General features: G+C 28.9%; 1 protein-coding gene across 1 annotated transcript in view; it reads left to right on the forward strand.

Moving 5' to 3' along the window:
• The window catches only part of Dpp10 (Dipeptidyl peptidase 10), a 302,886-nt gene that overhangs the window by 276,081 nt on the left and 14,408 nt on the right, over window positions 1-12,397 (forward strand). Inside the window, exons 15-16 of the mRNA XM_075354128.1 lie at window positions 5,780-5,974; window positions 8,044-8,204. Of these exons, the coding sequence (XP_075210243.1) occupies window positions 5,780-5,974; window positions 8,044-8,204 (356 nt within the window). The remainder of the gene's footprint in view (window positions 1-5,779; window positions 5,975-8,043; window positions 8,205-12,397) is intronic.

Raw genomic sequence — 12,397 nt, forward strand, 5'->3', positions numbered from 1 at the left:
CAAAATTATTAATTTAATAATGTAACTGTAAATGACATGTATAATTAATTTTTTTTTCGCCGATATATTTTATAAAGAATCATTTTTTCATATTATTATCTTATAATTATCACATTTTTATACAGAGTCTTAAATCCTCTTACTTTGCATGTTACATATTTATATTGTTAAACTTATTAAAATTACAAATAAAGATTATTAAAATTATCTCATTTAAATTTATAAAGCAAAAATCCTCAGGATTTTGACAGGCAGTTATGTTCACTCTCTCATGTTACATCATTTATGATAAACAATATCTTCTTACTTATGTAAGATACATATGTTAATCTAGTGATACAGTTGTTTTATAATAAGAAGAAATACATATTATATAAAATATATATAATATATAAAATAAATAAATTCTTCTATAATAAAAATATAATTAATCACAGTAAAGGGTATTTATTTGAAAGTACTGTTGAACTAGCGACATATGCTTCGAATACTGAAAGGTGCATTAAGGCACGTGTTCAAACATTATCTGCTCTATAACTCAAACATAAGATCATTTTCCCATTAGCACATTTCCCAACTATTCTTAGTGATAGAATAACAATTTTCAGATTATAGATCAAGATACCCTTACGGATTGCACACATAGCTAATTTGACTGCATTTGTTCTTGGGTTCAATAAAAAAAATCTTTCCTTGTTTCATTTCTGGAATGTGCATTAAAGCATTTTCTGCTAGAATTAAACTATCCATGAGTGAACAATGCTTTGTATATAATCATTAGAAAGAAACCAATGCTTCAGAAGATGCCATACTTTTCTAAATAGAAATTACTCAAGACCATAAAACTCTTTAATTTACAAAATATGTTACGAGTAAAAATCCCACCTTTTAACCTCTTCAATGAACTCATCTTGCTCAACACATTTCTCCATGAATGGTAAGTTTTGAATGAAAATCTTTAATTGTATAAGATGAAATTCAATTTTATGATGAAAAAAGCAAAATTGACCTAGCTCCTTATTAGATTTTCATTCAAAACTTCAGATTCATACAGAAGTGTGTTGACCAGGATAAGTTCATTGAAGAGGTTAAAAGGTGAGATTTTTACTCTTAACATATTTTATAAATTAAAGAATTTTATGGTCTTGATTAATCATTTTTGGATCTCTTCAACAGATTTTATATTGAATAAGTAGAAATTTTTAGGGTTCAGTATCTGGTGAATAGGATTTACTTTCCAAAACTGATATGTGGTTACTAACCAAGAACTCGTGACAGGCAAGGTAGAATATTTATTATCTCAATATATAAACCCTTGAGGGGGGGGGGGGCTATCCCTCCACACTACTTTGCACTCTTCAAAGGAAATTCTGTTTTACCATTCAAAATATTTTTTTACAAAGAGTGAAGTGTGTTTGAGTGAAGTATGTTTGATAAAGTCTCCCACAAAAAAAAGGTCTGATTTTTTCCTGCTAATGTATTCTGTAGAATGAAGAGTTGGAAGTACAGAAGACTACCAAATATCTATAGAGAAAATATTCATTTTTCCAGTAACTTTTAAAAATTTATTCAAGTAATTATTGTTAAAAAGTGTTTGATATAACAACAGATGTTGTCTATGATCTACTATTCTTTTCAGGTGATTAGTGATGATGATAATTTTGTTAAGAGTTTATAAAGCTGTTAAGCAATAATTCCAAGAAACAGTTTTTTGACTAAATAGAGATCAAATGAAATTTGTTTTGTCAAAGGATTTATTAAAAAGCCACTAACCACAGCAAGCAGTAAAATGCAGATCAAGAATTATTTATATGCTTTAAGTTCACTATCTATAAGAACACTGGAAGGAGGTTGGAGAATGTTTCCTCATGATGTCATTTTGAGAGACAGTGCATATGATATGAAGTAATGACTTATGATTCCTATGACAGAAACCAAAATACTGAGGGAAAATAATTACAATTGTGTATACATAGCAATACAGAGAATGGCTGAAAATATTTTTTGTAATTTTAAAAGAGAGTCTCAACCATTTGTGTATTCTACTTAAGCATGCAGGCTGAAATAATTCTTACATTGTAGTTGGCGTAGTGCGTAGATTTTTATTTTTGATGGGTTTACAATGCAATGCTGCATAACAGATACAAAAGAGATCTAGGAAAAGCTCACTGTTTTATTACGTTGATTCAATGGAAAATTACACAATAAATCTTACAGACAACAGTGTCTAGAGTACTCATCATTAATCGCCTGAAAGGCACTCATAGAATCTGACCAAACAAGAACATGTCAAATTTTGGGCTAATTATGTGTTAATGGCATACAGTTCTGTAATGAAAATACTAGTGATGCTGGGTTGGCCAAACATGTATGTTCTATTGCCAACCACAAAACCACAACCAACAGAATTAACATTTCATTAGATCACTTGATTCTGTCTATTCGAAAGTGATTGCTCTCCACTCCATCAGTAGACTTACCATTGGGCTTGAACGAAAATCACCTGTAGTAAGACAGATGAATGAATGATGTAGCAATGACAGAACCTAGCATTCTTAGAGTGGTGGACCAAGTGGACGAATAGGTTACACAACCATAGACGAAGCAGGAACGGACTAGAGTTCATTAGAAATGCAATGTGCATACTTAAACATGTCCATCATTTAAACATTTTACCTTCAGTTCTTTTAAATGTGTTACCCATGTTAGTCGTTTGTCAAACCACATTCCTAAAAATCTAACCTATGGATCACCATGGTTCACCATGTAATAATAACACTCCATGGTCAGTATCTTCCCTCAAGTGTGAAAAACAGATGCATTTCGCTTTCTCTGGAGAAAACATGAATCCAGTCGTTTTACACCACAATCCTAAACAGTTTATTGTATTTTGGAGCAGCCTCTCAGCTAGTAGCTAAAGTTCTAGATATTATGAGAAATCATCAATAAAATAGAACACATAACACGCACTTAGTTTGTATTTATGGTTAATAAAGAAAATAAATTTGAAGTATATTATTTTCTAAAATAGGTTTACTTTATTTAATATTGTGTAATGTTATATTGAAAAATTGTTTTTTTGAAAAAGAAAAATAGCCAAAAAATTTAATTTTACTTCTCAAGTGATTTCAAATATAAAGGATGACTGTGACTGTAGGTATAATAATAGTATTCCAATATTTTACATTTCAAATCACTTTAAGGAATTGGTTTGCTATTTTTTTTTTTTTAAATATCACCTTTCTGCTGTCAACATCTGCAGTTATGTAATATTCAGCTGCATTGATAGTTGAATTTGGGTCTTCCAAAGTAGAATGAAAATGTTCGTTAGACGATTAGACTAATTCTTCAGTCTGCTACTATAAAGGTCTCAAAATCCAACTTCCATTCCAGCTTTTTACTTAGTAGTACATTTGTGATTTAAACAATCCAAATCTCAGAGAATCTTTTTCCACTTACAGGCAAACTTGATTTCTTTGATGTAACAGATTTCAGTTTGTTTTCATTTCTTTCTTCTCAGCTGTGGTTGCAGTTACCTTGTTATCAGAGGTAACAGTTTTACCTCTGATTATGATGATTAATCATTAGGTATAGGTGTACTACTCTCAGAAACTAATTCCTTGTCCTATGGAGAATTTGATTTATGTGATTATTTCAATATCTTGTTCTGTCCACCATTCAATCAAGGAAGAGTGAGTATTGCACTTAGTGTGAGATCAACGACTGAAATAGATCAAAGGTTGTTGAGTTAGGTTTCTTTATTAAATAAAACTTACTTAACATTAATGTCCCTATGTATCACCACTTAAAACCTGTAACCACCAACTAGAATGTGCTTTTTTCCTTTTTTTCTCCTGCTAGCTTCAACTACAACCAGTTTCTTTGATATACTGTCTTTGTGGTTTATTTCAAATCAATTTGAAATTGTAAAATTCTAGACTCCACTACATTTTGTAACGAGTAAAATATTTATCTATATAATACATCTAATAGGCTACGACCAGCTCTGCAATTCTGCAAATGATGAAGTGATTTGCAGAATTTCACAAAATATTGTTAAAATAAGTTCACTTTGCATTCTGTGGAATTGTAAAAATAGAAAGCTAAGTGATGTGTTACAGAGTGTGTGGAGGAATGGGCTCCAGTTAATTTTTTTTTTTAACAAATTTTAGCTCTTTTGCTAAACTTTGTTAAAATCTCAACATAATATAATTTAATCTTGAAGTATCCAAATCATGCTTATACCACAATTTTTTTTCAAAATATTTGACATATCTTTTGTTTTATATAGGAGCTGTTTTTTGTTCAATCTTCAAGGGGCTATAAAAAAGACATTTGACATAACAAAATGATTTTATTACTAAAAGTTGAGTAGTATCCAACGTATTTTTCTACATAATCGCCAAAACGATTGAGGCGTATGTCATATCGTGATACCAGCTTTCCAATGCCCTCTTCAAAGAATTCCTTTGTTATTATTGGTTGTCCTCTGCTCCATAAAGTTCACCAACAAGAGACCTTTATGGTCCCAAAAAACTGTAGCGATTGTTTTCCTTTTGCTATGCGTCTGTTTGAACTTTTTTACCTTGTTTGGAGAAGTGTGCATCCTTTGCTTAGACTGTTCTTTGGTTTCTGAATTGCCATAATGGATTCATGTATCATTACCAGTAATGATAGACTTTAAAAACTCTTCCTCTCATTATCAAAATGTATGAGAAATATTAAGGCTGACGCGTTTTGTGATCATCACTCAACATTTTTGGGAGCCAACATGCACACAGTTTCTGGTATCCTAGGTTTTTAGTCATTGTGTACAGAGAAGACCTTGAAATTTCTGGGATTTCTAGAGAAAGTTTACTTATCATAAACCTCAGTTTGTCACAGACAAAAAAAATATCATCAACACGAACAACCAGACATACAGTAGCGACAGACTTGCGTCCTTGCCCATCATCATCATGGATATCCATTCGCTCTTCTTTAAATTTCCAATGCCATTCCCATACACTACAATCACTCAAAGTTTTCACCAAACACTAGGCTCATTCTGCAATGGATTTCAGCAGCACTAATCCTTCTGCTTGCAGAAAACGTATCATACTAAGCATGAGCATCAATCGTAGCGACCATGTTAAATTCCCCATAGCTCGGCTTACTGACGCAATGGAGCCAGCAATGGCAGAGGTTGTTGTAGGTGATTGGGTTGGGTGGGGGGTGGGGGTGGCACAATCCCACAATGTGCAGACCTGGCTCCCACTATCTCTTATTTACAGAGATGCACAATTAAAGGTTGAAAAAAAAAACAGCCCTCATATTTAATCACAAATAAGGTATATGGAAGTAGGAACAGTTTACTGCAATATTAAAATGAAGAGGCTTTTACATTGATGTTTAATAAATTTAACTAGTACACTAAAACTAATTTGTTTATTGAGAAGTTCTAAATAATTTCATAATGATTCTTCTAAATTCCCTAAAAAACTGAAGGCTTAGAACAGTTTTCCCTAAGATTATAATTTTTGTTTTTTGGTAATATTCTATTTACTTTGTTAATATACGTTATCATTATTATTATATTCAAGATGATAGAGAGAATTGATAAAAATAATTATAATATTGATTAATACCATTTTTTTATTTTTACTTGCATGTATTAATGAGTATTTTACAAAGATTTTTCCCTGCGATTTTGTTACTTAACTTTTAAGTGAATTGTTAGTAATCCTTTTTGTATTTCATTAGAAAAGCAAAATGCTTTTGTTCTTTTTCATTCGTATAGTTATGGTGGTCCTGGATCTCAGCTTGTGACAGACAGATGGAAATTAGACTGGAATACATATCTCTCATCAAACAGAGACTACATAGTTGCTCAGATTGATGGTCGGGGATCATCAGGTCAAGGTTACCAACTCTTACATCAGATCTATCACAGATTAGGAACCGTTGAGGTTGCTGATCAGCTAGAAGTTACTGAGTATGTATATACATAAAATGAAGATTTTTTTACTTAAATATTTTTCATTTGAACATGGTCCTTGAATTTTTATGTTTGTAATGTATTTTACATTAGTTATAGATTTAACAACTAAATTGTTAAACATGTTTAGTGGATTTTACTTTAGTATTTATTGTTGTCATAAATTTCATTCAGATCGACCTAATGAGGGAAATACTTAATTTTTCAAATTCTTACAGAGAAAGTTCAGTTTTTGACACTTAATTTTGTTATTTAACAATACATAACATTTATTGCGAATGGATATGAAAGATCTGAGTCCAGTTTTTCAGAATAGGGTACAAAGTTTAGTAGAAACTGCATTGCCATTAGTGAAACAATTAGATTAGAGAGTACTGGTGCTGGAACGCCGTTCCAGTTCTGCATTTTTGGGAAGAAATAAAAAATTGTGAAAAATGCAAGTTTTACTTCTTATCAATGAAAACATTGAAATGAATGTGAATTTTTCATAACATTGTCATATAGCCCAGCCGTCTCTGGTTATGGACCATATTTTTGTGGTGCAGCACTTGTAAATTTTGTGGAACCGGAATGTTTGGTTTTGTATTATAGTGGACCACAAAAATATGGTCCACAGTCAGAGACAGCTGGGCTATATGACAATGTTTATGAAAAATCAAACATTCTGGTTCTACAAAATTTACAAGTGCACCCCTGGGCATATAGTGCTAGTTGCTGATAATATATTTATTCTGGGATGTTGAAACAATTTTGGAATATTGTTAATAATGACCACTTAATTTTGTATCAAAATTACTTTGAAGTTGACACCAAATTAATGGCTAACACTTACCACCAGATTTTTTCCACAATTTGGTGGCAGCTTTCAAGTAGTATTTTTTAGTGTAATATTTTTTTTAGATATAAAAAAATTCTTTTAATATTAAAAGAATTAAGAATATGAATGATTTTTTTTGTGTTTAATTTCTCTTAATATTAACATAAAACTACTTTGAATCAAATGACATGAGATTTTATATATATGATTTAGCTTTAATTATTCAGTACTAAACAATGATAACTATAAAAATATGAGATTATTAGATGAATACAGCTGTTTAAAATGATCATGTAAGTAATGTAGAAAAAACCTGGACCACCAAACTATCATCAAAATCTGTTAGTTTGGTTAAAAGTAGGGTATGATCACATTATGTATAAGTGGTGTTTTATATATATTAATTTATATTTAGATCAACCCTAAGTACAGAATAATTGAAGTAGGATTACTTACTTTATTTCATTACACAAACAGAAGTTCTTTCGTGAACTTGATTCGCATCATCAGCTCATCAGCTGCATACATTTATATATATATATATATATATATATATATATATATGTATATATACAAAAACATCATAAATGTAATCCATGATAACATACCACTTATTCACTTGTAACTATGTTAAAAATAGTTTTAAACCAGTTAAATTTTATTAAAAACCTTTAAATTAAATTTAACTTATCAAAGAACTTTGCTGCAGTCTCTCAATGAATCTTAAATATATGTATTATAAAAAATCTTAATATTCAATAAAAAGAGATTCATATTTTTATTTCATATTTTTTGTCAAGAGGAAAACAAATTTTATTTTATTGCAACCACCTTAGCAGGGAATGTCATGAAACAGACCTTGTGCCGAGGACAAATCAAGATTTAATTAGATTGATTGATTAGATCAGCAAAATTCACAGGACATAAATTAAAAAAAATAATAGCTAGAATTCATAGTTTTATTTATTATTTTGGTAAAGTAATTAATAAATAATTTTAATTTTATAAATACATGTTACTTTGAAAAAAAATATATTAAAAACATTTATTTTACAAAAAGGTTACACATTTATTTTAATTGTAAAAAGGTTTTTCTATCATTTCAAAGGTTTATTTTTATTAAACTACTACATAATGGTACATTTTTAAAATTATATTTATTCTTGTTAAACAATTTTTTTAACAACTTATTGAAATAAGTGTTTTAGAAATTAAGAGCAGGTTTAGGCATTTTTATTTAAACTTTCAGATATCTGAGAGATACATTACATTTTATTGATAAACGTAGAGTAGCAGTCTGGGGATGGAGTTATGGAGGTTATGTTGCTGGAAAACTTCTGTCTATGCCAGATCAAGATATATTTCACTGTGGTATATCTGTGGCACCAGTAACATCATGGAAGCTGTATGGTAAGATGCTTTAAAACAAATTTATTTTTCTAAAATTCAGTTTTTTGTAATCATTTTTAAATCTATTATTTTAAAATAAATGTGAGTAATTATAGGTAATTAGTATTATTTAGAAAAATATGAGTGAATAGTTGCAGTTCTTCTTTAGTTGGAAGAGACATTCACAAAGATAAACTAAGATTTTATCCTGACAAAACTATGATATTGTCCTGCAATTGGAGATTGTAATTAATTCTGCTCAATGACAGTTACTTTCCTATCTATCAGCTCTTACATTTTAGATCACAGATAAAGCTAAATAAAAGTAATAAGTAATCAAAGATATCTTTTCATTTATTTTTTTTTTTTAAAAAAAAAAGGTTAAAAATAATTATTCCAATTAAAACAAGCAAAATAGAATTATGAGCAACAACCATTAAATTGCAAATTGTATTTGTATTAAATGACCTAGTCATAATTGTAACATGAAATTGTAAAATGCCAAGCTCACAAAAATGCTCTTCACCACTATTAGTTACACATCACCCTTTTACTCAGTTTACTTGTAGAAAATGGTCAGTGCTACTTCTACTTCAGGAGCTTCCAATTGTGTCAAGAACATAATTTATATTGAGGTAGATATTACAAAGAAATATATTTATGTATCCCTTTCTGTTGGAAACAATGACAAAAAAGACTATAAATGAGTATACAGTCTCCACTCAATTAGGAAAAAATTGTAAATACTAACTATATATGATTCACTTTTTAGAAAAAGTTTTAAAATCAAACTAATAAAGTAATTAGATTATTAACCAATCATTAATGTGATTATTTTATGAAAAAATAATTTTAAATGAATAACTTAATATTGTGGCTGATATTAACTTCCCTTATCAAATACATAAAAAAACACAACCATAAGTTTTCAGACTTATCAAATAGTGCATATTGTTTTGAAGCTCACAATATATGGCATGATTAATTACAGAAAAGAAGAAAGAATATAAGGCATGGTTAAGTTAATTAAAGAAATAAAATATTTTTATTTTACATAATTCAATTAAAACCTGCTGGGTTAGTTTAGTGGTTAAACTCATCATTGTAAAATCAGCTGATTTTCGAAGTTGAGAGTTCTAAGACTGAAGTCCTTGTAAAGGTTGGTGCTTTTATACTAGACTGTGGATACCAGTGTCCTTTGGTGATTGATTGGGTTTCAATTAACCACACATCTCAGGAGTGGTCAACCCGAGTCTGTTCAGCACTGGTACATTTACACTTACATTTAAAGCTGCAGCCCTGGTAAGCCAGTAGCAGTAATTGCCTATACACACACATCCAGATTTATTTGGAAGAAAGCTGGAAAAACTGGTTAAAATATATTATTTAATTATCATGTAAATATAATAAAATATTTATATGTGTTATAAAAATAACTAAAATATTTGTTAAGTCAGCAAACAAAATTATTAATAAAAATCTGAATATCTATCAGCATGTTTCCAATTCCTTTTTTCTACTTTTCCTAAAAGTCTTTTTTGAGCATAACAGTAATAAAAGTTTTTTGAAAAAAATAGTTTGCAATGTCTGTTAGAAAATAAAATATTTTACAAAAACCATCCCTTAGTTCACACATAAGAACTGAAATAAGGAAAAATAAAAAAACAATACAGTTACTCCATGTGATATGTGTATCTAATATTTTTTTTTTAATTGTTATTTAATGTATTGTAATGTTTTTAAAATTATGAATAACTTTTTGATAACTGTTTTTATTTTGGAAATAATCTGTTTAAGACTGGATATAATATGAAAATATATCAATAAATAAATAAAATGGGTGAATGTTAGAAATAAATGCTTACCTTTAATGTTTCAGCAATAGTGAAGTAAAATTTATCACTCAATACCCACAATGATATAAGAATTACAGTAAATTTGATGAGTTTATAGTTGCACAGTAAAAATATATCTCCTGTCATTTTTATGTTACCATTTTGTATGAAGAATACAAATCCAATTTGTTTTGCATGAAGAAGTAATACTCCCTGAAGATTTTGTTTCATGAAAGATAAAGTTACTTGTAGAGAATAAAAAGTCAATTTGATTATAATTTTTTTTTTAACACAGAATATGTTATTGTTGAAATTATGTTAAAAGAAAACATGGAAAAATTTAATAAAGTTTGTATATCAGACTAGTTAAGATACCATGGAAACTCCCCAAGTCCCTCTGACTGGAAGTTCCATTTTGGAAGGGCAGTTTCCCGTAATACAGATTAACAGTAAGGTCCAATTTTTTTTAATAAATCGGTTTAACAGAATTAATACTAAAAATGACAGAATTCATTTCAATTAACATTAATATGTTTTTTTAATAACAAAATATTTGTATGAAATTTGAAGAAAGGTAGGTATAAATAAAACAAAACGAAATTAAAGAAATTTTTACTTTTATTATTAAAAAAATTCTCATTAGAGAAATTTCATCTGAAAATCGTTTTAGTTAAGCTGTGAATATAATTTTTGTGGAAATATAACTAAAAATTTGTCATTTTGGGTGCCTTCTTGAGCAGAGATTAAATGAAACATCAATCAGTGTAACTGGAACTACAAGCCAATACTTTTAGTTTATCATCTTGAAAATAAGTGAGAAATATTCTCATAGAGTGACCGATACATTACAGAAATAAAAATCATGCCATTTTTTAAGAATTTTCAACAGATGAAATAAATACATAAATATTTTGTCAGATGAATACATAATTCTACAATTTCTGGTAGAATTTCCTGAGAATTGCTAATCAAAAATAATGCCAGTAATTTATAATTGATTTGCTAGCATTGTTAATGAAAATTATTTAACTATTATCATAATAATACACTTGTAGTAAAAATTTATCCACTTTAAGTAATGCATGAGAAAATTTAAAAAATGGAATTTGTCATAAGAATCTAAGTTGTGAGGACAAGAAATTAATTTCTTATTCTAAGTGTGCTAGTTAGTGTTCTTATTTCAGTGTGCTAGTAGTTTAATTATGTATTTGCTAGTTGCTTTTCAGTTATTTATCAGCTCTTGACCAAAGGTGGTTAAGAAGAATGCACAAGAGTCCATCTCAAAGGGGAATAGTACTATTATACTTTTGTCAGTGAGATAATTAAAGATATTGCTTTATTATAAGCAATATAAAGATATTGATCCCAATATCAAACAACAGTCAAGCCAGTACCAGACGCAATATCACCTTAGCCAAAAAAATCTTTTAAGTCCACATCAAGACTATGAGTAATTTAGGGGTGGTGCATTCAGAATTTGTTCCACCAGGTCAGACTATTAATCAGAGTTTCTGTGTAGAGATTCTGAGACGATTGCACTACAGTTTGGAGCAAAAAAGAGCAGATTTGTGGCAAATTGATGACTAGATTTTCCATCATGACAATACAGCTGCTTATATAGATTTCACAATTTTTTAACAAAAAATTAACTCCATGACTCCCTTACCTGACCCCTTATTTATCAGATTTAGCTCGGAACGATTTTTTTTTTGTTCCCATAAATGAAGAGGGTCTTGAAAGGAAAGCACTTTGCCAACATGGATGAGGTGGAAAAAAATTAGAGGAAAGGTGTTTGGCATTACAATATTTAATTTAATTTAAAAAGTGTTTTGAACAATGGAATATACATATGAACAAATTATTAGCTGTGATGGAGAATATTTTGAAGCGGATTGAAGGTTTTTTGTAAAAAAATAAATACATAAATTAAAAAAGAATTCCAGTTATTTTTGGAACCCCCTTGTATGATTGTGTATAATGTAATTTATGTAATTTGGTTAACACAAACATGAATTCTTTTTATTATTAAACATCAGAATTCAGAAGAAAGTGCGATATACTACTTAAAAGAAAATGTTGACTTAGATGTAGCAAGAAAAAGAATAAAATGGGAAATTAATGAATATTACTTAAACATAAGTTTAAATATTAAAGAAATTACAAATTTTTCTAGACATTGTCTTACTAGAGTAACATAGTTAAGTACTCTAGAACCTATTCTGCAGTTTCTGATAATTACTTTAAAATTACTATTACATTTAAATTAGAATTAAATTTGATAATTACTGTTAATTACCGTTTGATAATTACTATTACATTTTTATTATAATTTATTTTTTTTTTTAATATTTTTTCACTTACGCTAGTTCTGATGCTGAT

Source organism: Lycorma delicatula, chromosome 1 (assembly GCF_047948215.1).
Source record: "Lycorma delicatula isolate Av1 chromosome 1, ASM4794821v1, whole genome shotgun sequence".
NCBI classification, from domain to species: domain Eukaryota; kingdom Metazoa; phylum Arthropoda; class Insecta; order Hemiptera; family Fulgoridae; genus Lycorma; species Lycorma delicatula.